The sequence below is a fragment of the Erpetoichthys calabaricus genome, chromosome 10, assembly GCF_900747795.2.
Source record: "Erpetoichthys calabaricus chromosome 10, fErpCal1.3, whole genome shotgun sequence".
Classification (NCBI taxonomy): domain Eukaryota; kingdom Metazoa; phylum Chordata; class Cladistia; order Polypteriformes; family Polypteridae; genus Erpetoichthys; species Erpetoichthys calabaricus.
The window spans coordinates 19,578,484-19,602,760 of record NC_041403.2 but is presented as its reverse complement, the minus strand read 5'-3'; the positions used below and the strand labels follow the sequence as shown (position 1 = coordinate 19,602,760).

The following is a 24,277-nucleotide window of genomic DNA, read 5'->3' as shown; positions in this document are numbered from 1 at the left end:
GAAGCTCAGTCATCCGGGAGGGGCTCAGAGTAGAGCCGCTGCTCCTCCGCATCGAGAGGAGTCAGATGAGGTGGCTCGGGCATCTGATCAGGATGCCTCCAGGACGCCTCCCTGCTGAGGTGTTTCGGGTACGACTAACCGGGAGGAGGCCCCGGGGAAGACCCAGGACACACTGGAGGGACTATGTCACCTGGCTGGCCTGGGAACACCTTGGGATTCTCCCGGAAGAACTAGAAAAAGTGGCCGGGGAGAGGGAAGTCTGGGCATCTCTGCTCAAGCTGCTGCCCCCACGACCCGATATCAAATAAGTGGAAGAGGATGGATGGTGGTTGGATCTACCGCTCTCCTTTACACAGACATAGCAATCAGGCAGGGTCGTGGCCAGGTTAGTAGCCAAGTAATCCTGTTTCCTGAATTTATAATGTTCCTTGCATCACCCATAGATGTCAGGTGCTTAAAAAGAAACAGCGGTCAGCTCGGATTTGCTTTCGGTGAGCCGCAAAAGTGCTGGGGGCCTGCGATTGCCTTGGTGACAGAGAAAACTGTCTTCCACAGACGCGGCGATTGCATTTTGGGACGCTCTTCGGTGTGTTGTACTGTTGGGTGGAGTCCCAAAAGAGTTTAGAAACCTTACAACATGTCTGCGTGGGTTTCCTCCGGGTGCTCCGGTTTCCTCCCACAATCCAAAGACATGCAGGTTAGGTGAACTGGTGATCCTAAATTTGCCCAAGTGTGTGGTTTGGGTGTGTGTGTGTGTATTTTCACCGCAATGGACTGGCATCCTGTCCAGGGATTGTTCCTGCCTTGCACCCTGTGCTAGCTGGCATAGGCTCCAGCACAATCTGTGACCCTGTGCAGGTAGATATAAACGAGTTAGAAAATGGCTGCTGACTAACTTTATGGCTCCACTGTCATTAAGGTAACAATTCTCCTCTTGAATCCATGCAGTATGGTACTGATGTTCTTATATGGGTCCTTGGATTAAAACGTTTTCAAGATCTATTGAATAAAAACAATTAAGGGTTAATGGCATCATTGCAATTATTACACACCAGTAATGGCGCACTGCACGATAACATGCAATGAATACACTTGATTTTCTCTGTACGTTTAGCATTCGTGTGCTCAGAGGTTGATGCTCTTGCTGTTTCCTGAGCAGCTCTTCTTCTCTTCACGCTAGTGGCCTGCTTCTTCTCTTCTTTTGTCAGCATCTTTTTGTATTAAAACTGTTTAAGTCAGTGTTTGTGTTGCAATTACTTAGTACATTCTCTTTAATTTTTCACTTAAGCTGGCACTTAAGTCTTTAATCTGCCTGAAGAATGATTTAAGATATGAAGAGGTAGGGGAAGTGACAGCGAAGGTGGTAGGGATGAGAACGGCGCCCGTACACATGTGCCGCACAGCCGCCCTGCTGGCCACTGCCAAGAGTTGATTCTACAAGAAAATAAAATAAAAATAATAAGAGGAATAACCTTGGAGGTCAATCTTCACCTGTAAGCGGACAGTAGACGTCACGTAGTATATGTGTACCAAATTTCAGGTCAATACGTCAAACGGTGTGTGAGTGACAGGTGATTTAAAATACTGGACAGACAAACAAACAGCCACGGTAGCGTATTATATAAGAGGATAAGCTGGTGGTCTGCAACTTATGTGTAGTTGGAAAAGTGGTCTGTGGATGTACAAAGGGTGGGAACCACTGTTCTAGGGTATTCTTGATTGAATGTTAATTAATGAAATAGATGAGAATTGGAACAATACGGCCAACAGCAATACAACCAGATGGCGAGCAAGAGCAACGATAACCTGGGCCTGTCAATGTGGACCAGACAGTAGAATTTTACTCTGTGTAACAATAAATAATCAAAAGTGCAGTTTGTCCATTTTAGATGGGAATGATCAAATAGAAACTGCAAGATTTAGGTAAGGAAAACCAAAGGGATTCGATTGACACAGCGACTGGCACCCGATGGAGGAGGAGGAAACGGCACGAGCTGTACGACATGCTCCATTCTAACGTGATCGTCAAACAAGCAAAACCCAGCGCTCTTTAGGAGGACAATTAGAGCAACAACTACATGATAAAGAACACAAAATGCTTGATCGTATCCCGATAAAAAGCTGCCAAACAACCGATCAAGCGTTTGGTGTTTCCGTATTAGATACCTTAGTGGTCATATCAAATAAGTTAAATGGGGTTTTTCTATTTTATGCTTTTAAATTTTTGTAATATTGACTTCTTTCTATGGGGATCCATAATTGACTACTATTCCAATTAATTTTATTTGACTGATTAATAAGCAAGTCAATTTACAAGTTTTACAAGTATTTAGTTTTAATAAGCTGGATTTACTTTTACAAATCCAGTTCCAAAAAGTTGGGACAGTATGGAAAATGCTAAAAAAAGACAAAAAGGGAGTGACAAACCATCTAAAGACACAGTGCTGCTAAATTACTAAACCACAGGGTTTGTTTCCTGCCTTGCACCCTGTGTTGGCTGGGATTGGCTCCAGTAGACCCCCGTGACCCTGTAGTTAGGATGTAGTGGGTTGGATAATGGATGAATGGATGGATGGATTACTTGTGTTCTGTTCTGTGTATTCTGTTGACCCCCTTCTTTTTGACACCCACTGCACGGCCAACCTACCCGGAAAGGGGTCTCTCGTTGAACTGCCTTTCCCAAGGTTTATTCCAATTTTTTTTCCCTACAAGGGTTTTCGTTGGGAGTTTTTCCTTGTCTTCTTAGAGACTCAAGGCTGGGGGGCTGTCAAGAGGCAGGGCCTGTTAAAGCCCATTGCGGCCCTTCTTGTGTGATTTTGTAAATTGTGTTGTATTGTAGGGCGGCACGGTGGCGCAGTGGGTAGCGCTGCTGTCTCACAGTTAGGAGACCTGGGTTCGCTTCCCGGGTCCTCCCTGCGTGGAGTTAGCATGTTCTTCCCGTGTCTGCGTGGGTTTCCTCCCACAGTCCAAAGACATGCAGGTTAGGTGGACTGGCGATCCGAAATTGTCCCTAGTGTGTGCTTGGTGTGTGTGTGTGTGCCCTGTGGTGGGCTGGCACCCTGTCCGGGATTTGTTCCTGAGTTGGCTGGGATTGGCTCCAGCAGACCCCCGTGACCCTGCGTTAGGTTATAGCGGGTTGGATAATGGATGGATGTGTTGTATTGTATTGCCTGCAGTCCTAACCTGTCTGAGAAGGTGAAGTGCAAAACACGGCAACAAAGGCCTAGTAGAATTGTGCCGCTGAAGACCCCCATAATGGAGGAATGGGGAAAAAAGCAGCTTGCTAAACATAAGCAACTTGTGTCTTCAGTGCTCAGACACTTAGCGAGTGTTATTAAAACAAACAGTGAGAAACACTCGACCGTCACAACTTTTTAGGAGTGCATTGCTGTCATCAGATTTGACACGAGTGTCTATTTGCAGTATAAAATGTCAAATAATGCGTGGTTGTACTGTTTTCAGTATACCACAAGAAGAATAGAAATTTAAAAATCGGTCCTTTTTGTTTTTATTAGCATTTTCCATACAATCATAAATTGGTGGAATCTGGCTTGTGATTTTGTTATAAAACTGAACTTCTTATGCAGAGTGGCAGCTGCCATTTTTCTCACTGAGCTTTTCCATTTGAATGTTTTGAACAAATGAAGGTTGCAGTTGTGAGGAGCACACAGACACACAACATGGACACACAGATCTGCAGGCAAAATGATGCAAACTTGCACTTTGTCTCTTTTGATTTGTGGTTCCTTGAAACCTGTAGGCTGATACAATACCTGCAGGGGTCTCACAACGCCTTTCAAACGATGGCAGTTTGTCAACAAATGCGTCATCTTCTGACATCATTGACAAAACAGAAAATCCAAAGAAAAGAAACAAACATAAAAATACAAATCAAGAATAAATGATAGCAGGACTAAAAACAGTGAAAACCTGTACACCATATGCTAAAACACAAACGCATGTCGTGTGGAGATGCAAATAAAAATAAACACATCAAGCAGACAAGACCAGAGCAGGGAACACAAAACAAGTTGTTCTCACTTAAAAAGTCAGCTACAATTAAAGGAACACTGACAACTTTAAGAGGAGACTCTTACTTTACCTCCTTTATCCAAAGCAACTTCAATGTATGATACCATTGGCTTTCTTGATTCTCCAATTGGAGCACAGGCAGCAGGTCATGTGACTTGCTCAGCATCACACAGTGGCAGTAGCGGGATTCGAACCCACAACCTCTGGGCTTGCAGTCCAAAGCCTTAACCAGCACACAATACTGCCTGCTTACAGTCGCTTCATTCATGTCTGCTCGGACTTGGCTCTCGGAAGCCACCATGTACAGATTATATATACAGTATATGCTTAAAAGTACATGTTGTGCTTATGAATGTATATTGTGTATATATATGTTTATTTGTATAACCCATGCACATGGCTCCCAAAAATGAACATACCAGAGAGAGAACTACAGTGACTTTACTGTTATTTAAGATACAGAAATACTTCAGTATGGCACGAGTGCCTGTTACAGAATGACAACGTTTACAGAATGTTTATTCAGTTCAACGCTTATCAGTTTGTGTATAGCGAGTGCTCATCACCGAGTGCGGGCACAGGGCACTGTGACAAGTCCTCAGGTAAAGTGCAAGAATACATTTTACACATGACTAAAATATTACTACTAGTTATGAACTGTTCATATCCCGATACTGATAAACCTCAAACTGACAGCGTTCTAGAAAAACATTCAATAAACAGCTGAAGGAAAAGGGTCACGCAACACACACACAGAAACATTAGAAATAAAACTACCGTAATCTCTGGATAAAATACCTTATACTGTATATATTATTTGCATTATTTCTGCATCTTTGATAACACTAAAATGATTTATTGGTATAATCATTTTTGTCACCTGTGTGGATATGCTGTATATGTCACAATCATACTGGAAAGAACGTCTCATTGCAGCTGGGCCAGTCATTTTGCAATCAGCCAGGAAAACTGGATATCCAGTTAGCGTAAGCAACAGAATCAACCCAATGGCGTGTGAAATAAAAAAAGATTACCGTCCTTACCAGTAAGCCTGGCAAACTGCAACACATCTGAACCAACCAGAATGAAAGGGATGTCTCTGACATACAAATACAATATAAATGCATCATAACAGACAGACAGACAGACAGACAGACAGACAGACAGATAGATAGATGTGAAAGGCACTATATAATAGATAGATAGATAGATAGATAGATAGATAGATAGATAGATAGATAGATAGATAGATAGATAGATAGATAGATAGATGTGAAAGGCACTATATAATAGATAGAGAGTTGCAAAGTACTTTATTATTGCTGTGTGCTGTGTTTAACTGTACTTTGCATTGGTGGTGGGAAATGTTTACCTGAGGAAGAGTTTCCCACAATAAAGACTCTTTTGCCTTTTAATTTGTGTCCTAGCCTAGTTTGGGGAGCTGGAGTGCCCCCTGCCATCCATGATAGATAGATAGATAGATAGATAGATAGATAGATAGATAGATAGATAGATAGATAGATAGATAGATAGATACTGTATATGGAAATTGTACACATATACATGTATATACACATGATAGTTGGTAAGGAAGGCATAATATAAGATAGATTCATTCATACACTACACAAGTAAAATGTTTTATCATTTTTACTATGTAAGGTAGCTTCCCACTTTGCCTAATTTATATAGTGCCTGTCTTTCCGGTCTGTCAAATTTCTCTCTTACCCTGCTCCACACGGCTATAGTATATAAATCTGCACATTACAGGTTGAAACAATTTAAAAAGAGCTATAGGAGTAAAACAAAGGATGCTTAAAATAAATTTGCCTTTACATTTGATTGAGATACTTGTTATTTTATGTTTTGGGTAAAATTAACACGAGCCACTGCTTTCCACTGTTAATTCAGATAAAACATAGTAATTCTGTTATCAAAACGGATACGGTTTTTGTTTAATAGCACCAAGCTAGACTGGCAAGCATGGTTATATATAAGAGAGAAATCAAATTCTGTTGATTCCATTTAGACACACTCTGTAAGCACTAGTAGTACACACACACACACACACACACATATATATATGTGTATTTATATGTATTTATATATGTATATATATATAGACAGACAGACAGACACACACGCAGTATATGCTGTATAGACATCATATGTTTATCTGCACATAAACATATATACTGTACATATCTGCACATGTTTACATACTGTATATAAACCCCATACAGAATCACAGGGTCATTAAAAATGTGCATTCTAAAGTGATCTATTTATATCATTTTATCTGAGTTACAAGAAGGTGCCATTTTAATGTCAAAACATCCCCAATTTATTTTTTTTTTAATTTTCATGATGTTTGAATTTTTAAATCCTATAAACCTCTGACTGTAATCCACAAAGTATGCCACTGTGTTCTTGTGACAGGTGGGCTGCAGACCAACACACTGCTCTGCTCCTCAGTTTTCCTGGATTGGCATGTTAGTGGATGCACCAATGTACGCAGGATGTTACAGGATGCTGGGCTCTGCCAGGCCTCTGGCACACAGGGCATTGCTGTCAGAGTGAACACACGTGGCCAGGCAGCGCCCAGGGAACAAGGCAGCCAGTAACAGAACTGCAAGAGAATCCCTGCTGGTTGCCTCACACTGCTCTGCTGATTGCCCCTTATATACCTGTGAGACATCCGAGATCCTCGGTCAGCAGACTTCTCACCCTGTTCTGCTGCTGTACTTTTCTCCTCTTGTATTACCGCCTGATGTTTGATGTGAAGCTTCTTTATTCCTAATGTTAAAACAACGGCGGGCACTCGGCCCTTTTCTGCTGTTGTTCCAGATGTTACAATCTCCTTTGCCTTTGTGTAACAGAGACAGGCTTTATGATATACTGACCACCTTCCTTTCCATTTAGTGGAATTTAAATGAAAGAACGACTGTCCATTATAAACGAACAAGCAGATGGGTCAACCCTCACCAGGAACTGAAAGCCGACTTAGATATTTATCAAAACACCCACACATGAAGCCATATCAGCACTATTTCTAAATATTGAGAGATTTTGACATTAAATGTATTTTTGGTAGTCAATTATTTGGTCCCATGTAGCTTTAAAATGTATTTTTGATGACCCAGTAATAAGAAGTCGATAATCTACTTGCCATAATTTTCTAGGCATGCTGCACCTTTAACTACCAACTACAAGCAGGCATTTGAAATTCTACGGTGTTGTGAAAAAATTCAGACCTGAAACAGAAATGGAGATGTCTTTACCGACGGTGGGCGTCGTGGCAGCACTCAGAGAGTTTGTAGATGATATCGAGGAAGTGCTTTCAGCACGGGCCAAAGGAGCAACAGGAGGTGGGCTGGAAGAGTGGACAGGTGGGCTGAAAGGCCGCGTCTGTGGGAGACAAAAGAAAGGAAGGGGGTTAAGTCACCGTTAATACAATGTCAGACCTTATTCTATCTATGCTACACAGAAAGTGACCCTCAGGAGAGCACAACACGAGGCAGGCTTCACCAGTTGGCAGACATGTAGGCCGAGCTAGTGGTTCAATTCAAGAGTAATGAGACACAGTAGGTCATAAAAAAGGAAACCTAAGATCTCCAGTGCTTAACCCACTCACACAGTAGAACATCCACAGAGGCCCAGGAAAGTTTATTAAAGAGTGTGCTATTACGGCCTTGTCCTTAGTTCAATGTCTAAATGTGCTGTGTATATTTTTCTGATTTATGTTCAATAGATCAAAAGTTATTCATCATTTTTGCTGCTAATTTCAAAACCATGAACGTTTATATTCACAAAACTGCAGTCTGACAATTTTGGGGTATACTGTATAGGCCGGGGTCCCCAACTCTGGTCTTGGAGAGGCCCCAGTGGCTGCAGGTTTTCATTCTAACTGTTTTCTTAATTAGTGACCTGTTTTTGCTGCTAATGAACTTCTTTTTTGAATTCATTTTAATGGACTTGTTTTTGTTAAGATGTGTTCCCTCTGAGTTGCTTCATTTCTTTCCTTAAATGGCACCCCAAACAGAAATGAAATGTGAAGTGAGGGAGCCAACAGGAGATTAACTGAGTCGGGGCCCAAAACTCCAACCAATTTCACTCCAACCAGTTGCTTAATTAGATGCCAATTCCCGTCGTTAATTAAACCCGTTCTTTAACTCTTTGAGGGATGAATATTTTTTACAAAAAACTCAGTTTTCTGAAAAGCACACATAGCAATGGTTTCACACACAAGTCAACATAAAATGTCTGCTGCTATGTGCTGTGGCTGCTGTTGGCATATGTTCGGCATCTCTGGCATCAGTGGCTGCGTGGGGGCGCCTCGATGGCCAGCAGGAATGAACAGTGAGCTGGCTGCCTGGCTGTCTTCGCACAGCAGGTGGGTGGCGGTGGTGGTGGCGCTTGCAGTGTGAGGCAATCTGGTTTGTACCTCTTGACATCATGGTCCTACCAGGCAAACAGATTCTGTCAGCGCATCAGCTACACAAAAGGGTTCAGCGCCGCAATCTGCTGTGGACCGATCAGATGATGCCGGTACCTCACTTTCGTTTTTGATCTCCATCTCCAGATCACTTGCATCAAACTCTGAGTCCGACAAGTCAGAGTCCTATTCAACGAAATTACGTAAAACGTCCATGGAGTATTTTGCTTTGCACATTCGCTTTGGTCTCTCGCCAGATGTCAGCGCCATTTTAGAGGATGTTTGCTCTTCACTACTCATGCATGTGCAGGGAATCGAGGTTAAATCAACAAACCTATGGAACATTCCTTCTAGCAAAGAGAGTCAAACTAAAATGTAAGAGTGAGTTTTGTTACAGTTTACAGCTGATTACCGTCCTCTGACAAAAGTTGACATCCGACCTGAAAGAGTTAATTCAATGGCTTCTTGCTGCTCTCATTGTTCAATAGCAGACATTTCCGAAATTATTGATTCTCTTTTCTAAGAGCACTGCTAAAATCTTTTGTGGACCTGAGCAGATCAGCATTCCTAACACCTCATATATTGTATGATGGACACCAGTTGTTTTTGGCTCATTTTGTATCTCATTATTGTTTGGCTGCTAATTAAGGAAAAAGAAACAATTAAGGGACCTGAGTCTATAAGAGCAAGTCAACTACAATGAATTCAAAAGAAGTCAATTAAGAGCAAAAACAGGCCACTAATTAAGAAAACGGTTAGAATGAAAACCTGCCGCCACTGGGGCCCTCCAGGACCCAGGACCGGAATTGGGGACCCCCTGGTATTGGCGGTCCAGCTGACCTCAACAGCTAAAACTCAATTACTGCAAGAAAAGTAACAGAAGAAACAAAAAGGCAGGCCGACGTGGTGAACGGACTAAGGCTGCTGCCACAACTCAGGCCTCTGCCTCACACTGAGACCCTCAAGGAGTCACAGATCCTGCCTGAGCTCGTAAACCAGTCCTAAGATTTCTAAACTGTAAGCATTCCGATTTTCTAAGTTGCTGTGGTTTACAGTGTCAGCCAAATATATAATAATAAGATGAAGTACAAGCTATCAGGTATGGATTAAGTGGCAACATGGGGTTTGGGAAGAAGGCACTGGTGTTTCACAAACATCCTTAAATTTTACAAGGAAGCAAAAAAGGCAGAAAATGTCTTATTTATGATGTTAATGCACTTTATATTGCTATGACTGAATTACCACTGACAGCTGTTCTGTTTTCCCGTTTGTTTCCTGTAATTTGTGTGCATACGTTTGGTAGGATTTGTCAGACATGCAGACCGTGGGAGCGACTTCTTTACTTTGAGAAAGAAGCAAAAATGGGGAAGGATGAAAGGGAATTTTATATTGTTTCCTTTATAGGGTGGGCAGTGCTCCCACTTGCCAAACTGGGGGCCTTATCGGAATATTCTCCATGACCACCTCCACCCCACCCTGACCCACCTTGAATCCGCTACTTTAGTATTTCTTATAAAGGCTTCAATTTGAAAAATAAGTAATACATAAACAAAGAAGCACACATCACAAACGCAAGTATAACTTTGAACATCAAATACAAATACTTTAAAAAAAAAATCAAAACTTGAAACTGAATGTTTAGGGGTTTCTTCAGTCACAATTTCTGAAGGCAAAGTCATCTCTGGGGTCATCAGACGACAGCATCTCTGAGAGGACTGTGGTGACGCTGATGACAGCCAAGCTGCTGCTATGTGTGTGGGCCATGGATGACCTCAGGTGTGTCTTGATGAGCTCACGTTTGGGAAAAGCTGGAACTGGGGGGGTCACTGCAGTCTGGAGGGCAATGATATTTCAGGGCAATGATATACTAGTTCATTTGTTTCCCTTATAAATAAAGACCTAAAAGGTAATAATCATCATCATCATAATATTGGTTCATGGTTTTAATGTACTATTACTCTTTGTTACTTGATATAGCCAACAGAATCACTTGTGATATGTGACACAACAACAAAAACAACTTGACTACTAGCACTACTACTATTACTACTAGTAATAATAATATAAAATACCACTACTGCTGCTAATAATAATAAAGATAATAAACAACAACAACAACTACTACCACTACTACTATTACTACTACTAATAATAATAAAAATGACAATAATATAAAATACAACTACTACTACTATCACTACTACTATTACCACTAGTAATAATATAAAATACCACTACTGCGGCTAATAATAATAATAAAGATAATATACACTACAACAACAACAACTACTACCACTAGTACTAATACCACTACTACTATTACTACTTCTAATAATAATAAAAATTATGATAATATAAAATACAACTACTACTACTATCACTACTACTATTACCACTAGTAATAATATAAAATACCACTACTGCTGCTGCTAATAATAATAAAGATAATATACACTACAACAACAACAACTACTACTACCACTAGTACTAATACCATTACTGCTATTACTACTACTAATAATAATAAAACTGATAATAATATAAAATACAACAACTACTACTATCACTACTACTATTACCGCTAGTAATAATATAAAATACCACTACTGCTGCTGCTAATAATAATAAAGATAATATACACTACAACAACAACAACTACTACTACCACTAGTACTAATACCATTACTGCTATTACTACTACTACTAATAAGAAAAATGACAATAATATAAAATACAACTACTACTACTATCAATACTACTATTGCCACTAGTAATAATATAAAATATCACTACTGCTGCTAATAATAATAAAGATGATAATACACTACGACAACAACAACTACTACCACTTGTACTAATACCACTACTACTATTACTACTTCTAATAATAATAAAAATTATGATAATATAAAATACAACTACTATTACTATCACTACTACTATTACCACTAGTAATAAAATACCACTACTGCTGCTAATAATAATAAAGATAATATACAATACAACAACAACAACAACTACTACCGCTAGTACTAATACCACTACTACTATTACTACTACTGCTAATAATAAAAATGATAATAATATAAAATACAACTACTACTACTACTACTATCACTACTACTATGACTATTACTACTAGTAATAATAATATAAACTACCACCACTGCTGCTAATAATAATAAAGATAATATACAATACAACAACAACAACAACTACTACCACTAGTACTAATACCACTACTGCTATTACTACTTCTAATAATAATAAAAATGATAATAATATAAAATACAACTACTACTACTATCACTACTACTATTACCACTAGTAATAATATAAAATACCACTACTGCTGCTAATAATAATAAAGATAATATACAATACAACAACAACAACAACTACTACCACTAGTACTAATACCACTACTACTATTACTACTAATAATAAAAATGATAATAATATGAAATACAACTACTCTACTACTTCTATTATCACTACTACTATAACTATTACTACTAGTAATAATAATATAAAATACCACTACTGCTGCTAATAATAATAAAGATAATAAGATAATAATATAAAATACAACAACAACAACTACTACTACTACTATCACCACTACTACTATTACTACTATTAATAATAAAAATGATAATAATATAAAATACAACTACTACTACTATTATCACTACTACTATTACTACTAGTAATAATAATATAACATACCACTACTGTTGCTAATAATAATAAAGATAATAATACAAAATACAACTACTATTACTACCACTACTACTATTACTATTACTACTAGTAATAATAATATAAAATACAACTACTACTACTATTATCACTACTACTATTACTACTAGTAATAATAATATAAAATACCACTACTGTTGCTAATAATAATAAAGATAATAATACAAAATACAACTACTATTACTACCACTACTACTATTACTATTACTACTAGTAATAATAATATAAAATACAACAACTACCACTACCACTACTACTAATACCACTACTACCACTACTATTACTACTATTGCTATTGCTATTAATAATAAAGATAATAGTACAAAATACAACTACTACTACTACTACTACTGCTAATAATAATAATAATAATAGCAAAAAGTTCTGATACTACTGCTGAACATGCTCAAAATTCCTAGCAGAAGACAAAGTTCTGCTGCCATCATCAGTGCCAGCTGTAACCAAAGTCGTCTTCTTGTCCCCCTGCACCTCCCAAACTCTCCAACATGTCACTCCCTGAATTGACTGCACTAGTATTTCTTATAACAACTTTAATTTTTTAATTAAATATTTTTTAATAATCCCAACTTGAGTGACTGTTCTGGGATTTCTTCCATCTCCGTGTCGTTTATCACCACAAAAGCACGCGTCTACATTTTCTGAAGGCAAAGTCAACTATGAGCTCATCACACAACCACTTCTGTGCAGGTCTGAGTTGGTGCCGATGATAGCCAAACTGCTTAGATGTTCTTGTGCCGTGGATGACTTCAGGTATGTGCTGATGAGCTTAAGTCAGGAAAAACGCGAGTCAGCAGATGCAGCTCTAACTGGGAGGGTTGCTTCAGTCCGGCAGGAAATCCATGGATTTCGACTTCAATGATATTTCTAATGGCAATGATATACCAATTGATATGTTTCCTTTATAAATAAAGACCTAATTAGTTGTAATAATAATAATAATAATATTAATAATAATGATAACTAGCCAACCCATGGGTAGCAAACGCTGCATAATTATTTATTGATGGGTGAACACTTCCTGAAAGACACAATTGTCCAAATGGGATGGGTTTGAGGATACGACTGTGAGTGAATGAAAAGATGGAACTCTGGAGAGAGCAACATACAACTGTCCGTGACTGAAAACTGGTTTTGGCAGATACAGGCATATCTTTTTGAAAGTTTGGCCCTGTGCCTTATTAATTGTCATTGCGAAGGCCAATCTAACAGGAAACTGTCTGCGTGTAAAAGTAAAAGGCAAATTTGAATCCGATGGGGTCAGGGAAATCCGGGGTATAAGGATAGTCTTACACTCCAGTACATTGCGGTGAATGTTGGTAACAGAACGTCTAGTACCATTACAGAGACCTTTTGCTGGCCGGAGGTTTCTGAGAAACATGACGACTGAACCAATTTTCATTTTGAGTTTATGCGGAGGCATGCCAGTGGGAGTAAGACTATTAAGAAATTCTTCGGGGAATGAAAGTTGATCTGCAGGATCATCTGTGACGATGGAGTCAACGCTGGTGAAAGTCACTTCGTCGGTAGGGATAAGTTTCAGCACTTGTTCATTAAGGTGTAGCGCTTGCATGGACTTGCGTGCGTCTTGCTTGCCATGGTCTGGTCTCTGTCTTATGTGCCATGGTCGGCTGCTTAGTGAATTGTTGGTGGGCAGGGCTCTGTGAGTTGGCGGAGCGACTCAGGATGTGTTTGATAAGGACATGGGGGTGGGCACATGAGCAGGAAGTGCGCATGCCTTGCGGAGGAGGGTTAGAGTTGGCGGGCGGGGCTCTGTCATTCATATCTCATGGTTGGGCGACTTGGTGGATTATATATAGAAAAGCAGCTGGAACCGAAAAGAACAATGAAAAGTCAACGTGGCTCAGAGGTGCATGTGGACTGTAGCAGAGACGAAAGCGACTGAGGCGGTGTTTGGTGAGGTGCTGCGTGCCTCGAGAGCGAGGTTGGACTCGGGAGAGGGTTAGAGTTGGCGGGCTGGGCTCTGTCGTGCGTATCCCATGGTCTTAGAGGTGGTGGGCGGGGCTCTGTGAGTTGGCAGGCGTGGCTCTGTCTTGCGTGCGTCTTGCTTGCCATGGACTTAGTGAATTATATATAGATAATAATAATAATTAATAATAATAATAGTAAATGGTCCAGGACATCAATGTGCTGTTACACTTTGTTACTTGATATACTCAACAATATCACTTGTGACATGAGACACAACAACAACCAAAACAATTTTTAAAGTACTAGAACTGCTACTACTAATAAAGATAATAATATAAAGTAAAACTACTACTGTTAATAATACTAAAGATAATAATATAAAATAAAAAGTACTACTGCTACTGAACATGCTTAATAAACTTACTTAATTCAGTAAATACAAACTCAAAATAAAGATGAATATTTAGATATTTAAAACATGAACAGGTGACTGTATCACCTACACGGATGAATTTATCTAAACTTCATTTTGTCCTTTCATTGACAGCAGAGAGCAATATGGCATTAACTAAATCAGTGATGTTAGCTGCCAATAAAATAGATAGATAGATAGATAGATAGATAGATAGATAGATAGATAGATAGATAGATAGATAGATAGATAGATTGAAAGGCACTAGATAGATAGATAGATAGATAGATAGATAGATAGATAGATAGATAGATAGATAGATAGATAGATAGATAGATAGAACAAACCTTGTGACAGACCGTGTGTGGCCCCATGATGGGCAGGCACAACTCAGATTCACAGTTGGTTCCTGCCTTGCCCCCAGTGCTGCTAGGGTTGGCTCTACTACACTACTACATTGCAGGGCACTATATTTTCCTAGTTTTTACTACGTCTGCTCTTTGCTGTGTTATTACACCCTTTCAGGTAATGAGTATTTAATTTCTGTGCAGTTAGTGAAGTGCTGTGTCAGTGTGCACCTACAAAGAAAAAAGGTAAAGTTTATTCCTGTGCTGGAAAAAATAAAAAAGAAGCTTAGAGACAGGTTGTTTTAACTGTGTGGACTTCATATTTAATTTCTTAATGTGAATGGTTGTAAGCAGGAGAAAACAAAGATTAATTCTTTTCAATAAAAGTCCTAATCAAGAGATGGCCATTAAGACTTGCTGGGCCGACGTGTAGAATGTCTGCAGCAATGGGACATGAACATCTATTTTTGGCAATCACGCTTACTGCTGCTGTGATCAGCCGACTCTGTTTTCTCCTCTATGCCTGACGTAAAAGGATATTCTTGCTACACTAGTCACTCAGGAATTGCAGGAGAGAAGTGAGACAAAGACCTAGCATGATACAATATAAAGCGGCAGCAAGTAAAGAGTGAGAAAACCAGGGCTTCAGTAGCAGTGGATGCGATTTTTCTGGTGCAGGCATCAAGTATTCCTGGTGCACCTACAGTAGCAACACAACCTATCATTTACTGTATATGAAGAGTGTGGCTTAATGGCTAAGGCACTAGAGTTTACAAAACAATGTCTCAATTTGATATCCACCTCTGATTCTCTCTGCAGCCTTTAGTGAATCACATAACCTGCTTGTAATAACGCAACATAAATATGTCAAATAAATGTACTGTATTTTTAAAATACATTGGGATTGTCTCCAACAAAAACACTATACAGATCACAGGTTTGCACCTTGATTCACTGTGTGACTCTAAGCAGGTTACTGTACCTGCCGTAATCGAAGATAAATAATAAAAGTGTCTGTATGTCTGTCTGTCTGTCTTTGTGTCTGCCTGGTTGCTATGTCTCTGCCTTTCCAAATAGATGGCACATCACAAACATTTGTAGTAATAAAATGCATTGCATTTGTCATTCCAACAGATGGTATATAATAAACATTAACAGTGCATTTACAAATCCCATACCAAATGGCATACAACAGAGACATGTGCATTTCATGGGGCACTGCCAACATTAATGCTGAGGTCTATGTTGATTAGTACTATATAACAGATAGATAGATAGATAGATAGATAGATAGATAGATAGATAGATAGATAGATAGATAGATAGATATGAGAGGCACTATATGATAGATAGATAGATAGATAGATAGATAGATAGATAGATAGATAGATAGATAGATAGATAGATATGAAAGGCACTATATAATAGATAGATAGAGAGATAGATAGATAGATATGAAAGGCACTATATAATAGATAGAGAGATATGAAAGGCACTATATAATAGATAGATAGATAGATAGATAGATAGATAGATAGATAGATAGATAGATAGATAGATATGAGAGGCACTATATGATAGATAGATAGATAGATAGATAGATAGATAGATAGATAGATAGATAGATAGATAGATAGATAGATAGATATGAAAGGCACTATATAATAGATAGATAGAGAGATAGATAGATAGATAGATATGAAAGGCACTATATAATAGATAGATATGAAAGGCACTATATAATAGATAGATAGATAGATAGATAGATAGATAGATAGATAGATAGATAGATAGATAGATAGATAGATAGATAGATAGATAGATATGAAAGGCACTATTTACTAGATAGATAGATAGATAGATAGATAGATAGATAGATAGATAGATAAAGGTACTATATACTAGATAGATCGATAGATATCGATCTATCTATTATATAGCACCTTTCACATCTATCTATCTATCTATCTATCTATCTATCTATCTATCTATCTATCTATCTATCTATCTATCTATCTATCTATCTATCTATCTAGTAAATAGATAGATAGATAGATATGAAAGGCACTATCTATCTATCTATCTATCTATCTATCTATCTATCTATCTATCTATCTATCTATCTATCTATCTATCTATCTATCTATCTATCTATCATATAGCACCTTTCACATCTATCTATCTATCTATCTATCTATCTATCTATCATCAAAACAGGTTCACAAAAAACTTGAAAAAATGAATGGCTCGGACTGAGGAGGTGGTGCAGGATTGAGTTGTATGGAAAAGGCTGATCAAATACATCGACCCCATAAAGAAGTGGGAAGAGATGAAGAAGAAGAATTTGAAGAGCACCTTTTCTTTCTTTCTTGTTCACAGTGCATGCTGCATTTATGACACGGCTCCTAGCAGACTGCATGGTCATTGGGGTGGAGTGGCAGTTGACTGGCAGAAGTACAGAATTAGCCCACCTTTGAATGTGTCAGCTTTGTGCTCATTCTGCTTCATCTCCTAGGAGTTACTTAACTATTATTTGTTTCAGATTACCTAATTAATGAATGATATTTTTCAAATATTCTATGAAAAGTTCCATCCATCTTTTTCAATGGCCTTCCATCCTTCTTCCTAACCCGCTTATCCAGGGCAGGGTTGCGGCACAGCTGGAGCCCATCCCAGCAGTCATAGGGCATCATCTCCTTTCTCACCTGCTTTTTAACAGTTGAAACACAAACTGCTTTGGTAATAACTAAGTGATAAATTGCTGCACAATCGCATAAGCAGGGTACTCCTGCTGCCCAAATACATCAGAAAACTCCCATCAAGTCATCCATTCACTAACAATGTTTTCTAGGTTGTTAGCAAGTAGAAATGAAGAGGTGCACATACCACATCTCCAACTCCAGGTTTCCCAGGAGGAAGTTTTGGTCGGGATGGCGGCCGTGGAGGCGGTGGCGGGGGTGTCGGACTGCCGCTTGCCAGTGGCGTTGCTGGACGTGCAGGGGAAGAAGAACCTGTAACAATAGACGGTGTCATTTTCAATTCAAGAGTCATAATTTAGTTAATTGTTCTGGTCACAAGCCCAATTACATTTCAAGGAATTGTTGGTAATAACATACAGTGCTACACAGCTGCTGCACAGGTGACCGGTCGAAGAGTACCTGGAAGGTCTAATGTCCAATGATTTCTTGTTTATGTTGCGTCCAGCTCTTATGTTAGGTTTATGCTGACTGCACATGTTGGCAGAGGCTTTTAAGTAGTGATGGAGCCAGGAGATGACAAAAATAAAATAGCAAGCAAAGGGTCAAAACCGGAAAGACAAATGATCAGACAAACTAGCAAAAAAAAAACAAATTAAAAATCAAATTTAGAGCGTTCAGAAACAGAATCCTGATAATTAAAAACATGTGATAAAATACGTTCAAATCTCACAAGACCATTAGGACGTTGGAAGATGGCAACATGGGCTAATAGCTGGGACCCCAAATTAATCCTGACTCTAAACGCCTCATTACCTGAAGTCACTGGGGTTGCATTTGGTGTAATTTATTTAGTTGGATGACAAAATGAACAGGAATGTGAACTGGAGAGAGAAAAATGGTGAAGAGAAGACATTTGTGTTAATCGAGTGCACAGGCAGACGACCGAACTAACATGGGACGGGGAAATGAGGAGGTGGGATTTGTCTTACACGGTACCTTAATGAACTTACTTCGGAAAGTATTCAGACTGTTTCACTTTGTGCATTTGAAATGGATAACATTGCCATTTTTGCCCAATAACATACCCTTAATACCCCATAATGACAAAGTGAAAACACGTTTTCACAAAATTTGCAAATTTATTGAAGTCAAAAACTGAAATCTCTCATTCTATACGGACATGTGGACAAATTTGTTGGTCCCCTTAGAGCTCATTGACAAAAGTGCTGTGTGCCCCCTGAAAAGTGATGACATGAAAGCCATTGTCCCCTGTAGACCTGTATGCCTTTGAGATGTCATTGAGTAAAGCAAAGCCAAGTGGGACAAGAGATCAAGTGTTGCTTCTTCTATAAAGATCTTCTAAAACGGCTTGGACGTATTTGTTGGGACCCCTAGAAAAGATCCCAAATAAAACGATTTGAGTGATTATTCAAACTTGCTGTTTCTTTGAATTCGTATCACACACGTCTCCAATCTCACAGTTTGTCATTCAGCTGATTTAAATGGAGAAAAGTCATCACTCTGCTGTGTGGTGTCATCGTGTGTCACACACTGAATGTGGACCAGAGAGTCATCTGAGGAGATCAGAAAGAAAATGATAGACAAGCATGTGAAAGGCAAAGGCTAGAAGACCATCATCACCAAGGAGCTTGATGTTCCTGTGACGACAGTTGTAAATTTTAGGAAGAAGTTTAAGGTCCATGAGACTGTAGCCAACTTTCCTGGACATGACCACAAGAGGGTAATCGACTCCAGAATGGGCAGAAGGAGAGTAAGAATGGCAGACAAAAAGTCAAGGACAACTTCCAAAGATATACAAGCTGAACTCCAAGGTCCATCAGTGTCTCATCACACCATCCATAACTTTTGGAGTGACAATGGGCTCAATGGAAGAAGACCCAGGAGGACTCCACATAAAAAAAAGCCTGACTGCTAAAATGCACGTTGACAATCCGCAATACTTCTGGGAGAACGTGCTTTGGACAGATGAGACACAACTGGAGCTTTGTGGCAAGTCACATCAGCTCTGTGTCCACAGATGAAACCAATGAAGCCCTCAAAGATATGAACACCAGACCCACTGGGAGACATGGAGGAAACTCATTTATGTTTTAGGGCTGCTTTGCTGTGTTTGGCACAGTGTGCCTTGAGTCTGTGCAGGGAACAACGAAATCTTGAGACCATCAAGACATTCTGGAGTGAAACGTCCTGCCCAGTGGCAGAAAACTCTGTCTCAGTAGCAGGTCATGGACCTTCCAGCGGGATAAGGAGCCAAAACACACAGCTGAAAGTACACAAGAGTGGCAAAGAACAAAACATTGGACTGTTGTGAAATGGCCTTCTGTGAGCCCTGATTACAAATCCCACCAAACATCTATGAAAAAGAACTGGAACATGCTGTCTGGAGAAGACCCCTTCAAACCTGACACAGCTGGAGCAGTTTGTGCGGGACGAGAGGGCCAAATGACCTGTGGACAGGCGCAGGAGTCTCATGGAGAGCTCTCAGAACTGCTTGTTTGAAGTTAATGCAAACTCTAAAGTTTGTACAACACAATATTAGGTTAGGGATCCCATCGTTTTTGTCCACGCCATTTTCACGTGTTATTATTTGAAATCTGGTGTTGAATCAAAACTTGAAAGCAAAGTCTGATTTTTGTTAAATATGGAATAAACAATGACGGGCGCCAATACTTTGGTCAGTGCCAGAGACAATTGTGGGGTCTTCTTTTTTAATGGAGGGGTATCAACAAATTTGTCCATATCTGTAAGAATTCAGATCCTCAATTCAGTACTTTCTAGAAGTTCCTTTGGCAGTAATTCCAGTCAAGTCTTCTTCGGTGAGTCTCGACAGGCATTGCACACCTGGATTTGAGCAGTTTATCCCATTCTTTCTTCCTGGAAAAATCCAGGAATTAAATCTACAACACAATACAGTGTGCCAAATGTGAGGGGGTCTGAATGCTTTCTGAATCCACTGCTGGTGTTGGTACCTGGGCATTGCTCTTTAAGAAGTGGCATTAGTCAATGATAAAATAAAATGAAATGAAATAGGGCCCATGGTGATACAGTGGTTAGGGCTGCTGCGTCCTGGCTTTGATTCACACACCTGCTCATTGTCCATGTGGAGTTTACACCTTCACTTAGTGTCTGCATGGCTCTCCAGTTGACTTCCCAAAGACGTGTGTGTGTGCGTGTGTGTTTGTGTGTGTGACGTTAACTGGCAATTCCAAACTGTTCCTGTGTCACTTTGACTGGTGACCCATGTGGGGTTGGTTTGGCCATTGCAACCCTTAACACTAGAATTCCTGAAGCCTACGAAAAGACCTGTAATCCTGGCCCACCTTAAATCCCTTCACACCTCTCCATCAGTGTCTTTTGTTTTGTAAATCAGCACAAGCAGCAAGCAGCCTGCTGTCCCATCCCCTGCCTTGACAGAGCTCAGCTCGAGGGCAAAAAGTTCTCTCAGCTCAAGCCAAGGTTCCTTATCTGTGTGTGAGGTGAAGTGCCTGGAGTTGTAGAGGATAAATAATACAGTATATCATTATTTGGAATACATGCGTTTCAAGTGTGTTCCATGTCTACAAAGATCTGTGGCCAAAAAGAAGAAGCCTTTGATTTCAGTCTGTAATAGCCTGTAAAGGTTTGGGAGTATACACTGTCAGCACGGCGCTGTCATATCTAAACACTAGCATGGCGAATCGCTTGCATACTGAAGTGACTTTAGCTGCAGGTGGAAGTCCCATTTTACTTTATGGTGCCAAGCAGAGTTGCATTGCGGTGTAACAGTCTATTAGCCAGGGCAGGAGTGGACTGGGTCTCAAAACTGGCCTGGGCAACCTTCAACAATTGAGGTGACGAGGTCAACCCACTCGGCCCATTGTTCATTGTAATTTTCTTCAAATTTGTGATGAGCCTATGATATGAACTCTATCTAAACTGTTGCCAAACTTAATCTGTACACTGTTGTTTAGACACAACTTAAAATTTGACGACATGCTTAGAAATAAAATTTAATGAAAAATAAAAATTTAGCAACACGGCTTATACGTTATTAGAGTACATGTCAAATGTCAATGTTATGTCCAAGTACAAATACCCTAATAAGCTAGTAGCTGCTTATTTACAATGGAATAAATTATAGCCGGGGTTATCCAGACAGAAGAGCAGCTTCAGCGACAGACTGCTGTCACTGTCCTGCTCCACTGACAAATTGAGGAGATCGTTCCTCCCCCAAACTATGTGACTCTTTAATTCCACCCGGGGGGGGGGGGGGGGGGGGGGGGGGGGGGGGGGGGGGTAAACGTTAACATTTAACATTATAAATAGTTATTGTCTGTTTTTCACCTGTATTATTATCATTATTTACTTTAATATTATTTATTGTATCAGTATGCTGCTGCTGAAGAATGTGATTTCCCCATTGGGATTAATAAAGTATCTATCTATCTATCTATCTATCTATCTATCTATCTATCTATCTATCTATCTATCTAATGAAAACCTCACATGATTGAAATGTTCCATTAACTTAACGATAAACTATAAATGTTTCGTCCTAGTATGTAAAATTCCTATCCTGTGCTTTATAACTTTATTTCATCATACTAATAATCTCAGCTGAAAACCATTAATTACCGCTCACGCTGACGACCAGAGAACAATGAAATGCATATTACATAATCTAAACTAATTATTAGTACCGAAGAATTTAAATACTAGATATGAGATAAAATAAATTGCAATAATGTATATGTTAACCGAAATGTAGCGGTATCAAAACAGAAATCGGCAAAAGGCAGTTTTGAAAAAATTTTTCGCTTCAACGTTGTGTACTGACAACTAAAACAATTTGATGACGTAATACGGTACAGTAATCCCTCGCTATATCGCGCTTCGACTTTCGCGGCTTCACTCTATCGCGGATTTTATATGTAAGCATATCTAAATATATAACGCAGATTTTTCGCTGCTTCATGGGATTCTGCGGACAATGGGTCTTTTTACTTCTGGTACATGCTTCCTCAGTTGGTTTGCCCAGTTGATTTCATACAAGGGACACTATTGGCGGATGGCTGAAAAGCTACCCAATCAGAGCATGCAGTTAAGTTCCTGTGTGCTGATTGGCTCAGCGACGGAGCACAGAATTCAATTCCGCTGCGTTAACCAGGAAGTCTCGTCTCGCTCATTCAGCATCAACGAGCTCCTGGTACTGCTTCAGGGGCCGTGCCCAAGTGCCAACAGAAGATGCTAACGATTGCCGAAAAGGTAAAAGTTTTGGATATGTTGAAGGAAGGGAACAGCTACACCGCTGCAGGACGCCATTACAGAATCAATGAGTCCACGATTCTTTTTTATTTAAAAAGGAGGAAAAGACTATAAGATCTACGGCCGCAGTGTCCTTTAACCAGGGCGCAAAACGAATTATAAGTGGATGTAATAAGGCGGTAGTCTGGAAGGAATCTGCTTTAGGGATCTGGATTGAAGAGTGATGGAAGAAAAACAATGGCGATGCTACACAGTTGCCTGAAGAGGCTCCTTTACAAGAGCTGTAACACTCTCCTTTGTTGTGCAGTAAAATTAAACTCATCGTTATCGGACAAGTCGTCATGTCATTGTTGGTGAGTAACATAATTAATTTTCTACGTACAGTACTTATTACATGTACATAGTTTAGTATCACTGTACACACATTTTATTGTATACAATTTTTCTGTACGTATTTATTGCTGGTATCCTGTCTGTCGTAATGGCTGTAACATATGTGATATCGGAGACGCTCGATATCTTTAAAATAATATTTAGGTTTTACTGTATATAAACAGTGTGTTTACATACGTAATTTCAATGAATCTTACCTAATATCTAAGAGAATACAAAGGGTTTATGCTGTATAATTGTGCAGGAAATGTTTATAAGAGTGTGGGTGAGTTTATAAGGGCTTAAAATATATAAAAATAACCAAATGAACATATGCTTTTTACTTCACAGATTTTCACCTTTCACGGGGGGTTCTGGAACGCAACCCCCGCGATTGAGGAGGGATTACTGTATATTATATAGGACTATATAAATCGCAGTACTGGACAGATAATGTTTAGTAGTTTAGAAAATTAATTTTAATGTCAAACAGTAACCAGTACATAAAATTTATTTCGTGAAACGGCCAGCCCATGCCCAGATCAGAGCCTGCGGCCCACCAGGCATTGCCCAAATGCCCTAATGGCCAGTCCACCCCTAAGCCAGGGAAAGCACTGTGAAAAAGCTGTCTGTTGTTACAGTCCTGCCTTTGTCCAGTCTGATAGCGGTCATGGGACATCGTATCATTGATTGCTAGTACAACAAATAGTTCTGAGCAGGTATACACTATAGATCACCCCTCCTGATCCACAACCACTTTGACGCTTTACCTGCAGTGTCAATGATGTTCTTGGTAGCTCTTCTTTCCTGCAACCCTCTAATGCCAAGGAATTATCCATGACTTGAGTAGAACAATCACCACATCTATTATATCTCTACCCAAATCAGCATCTGTTGGCTGAAATCAACCAATACTTGGTAGAAATTGTGGAATGCAGTCATAGCTGAAAGTGCGAAACATCTGTTGGATATTCCCTGAAGAGCTCATACCCCAATTAACTCC

The 24,277-nt window shown here is 39.5% G+C and overlaps 1 protein-coding gene across 1 annotated transcript in view; it reads right to left on the bottom strand.

Moving 5' to 3' along the window:
* sgip1a (SH3GL interacting endocytic adaptor 1a) overlaps window positions 1-24,277 on the bottom strand; it is a 337,919-nt gene that overhangs the window by 69,012 nt on the left and 244,630 nt on the right. The window contains exons 14-15 of the mRNA XM_051932771.1: window positions 17,825-17,949; window positions 7,287-7,440 (exon numbers count right to left, since the gene is read on the bottom strand). Of these exons, the coding sequence (XP_051788731.1) occupies window positions 7,287-7,440; window positions 17,825-17,949 (279 nt within the window). The remainder of the gene's footprint in view (window positions 1-7,286; window positions 7,441-17,824; window positions 17,950-24,277) is intronic.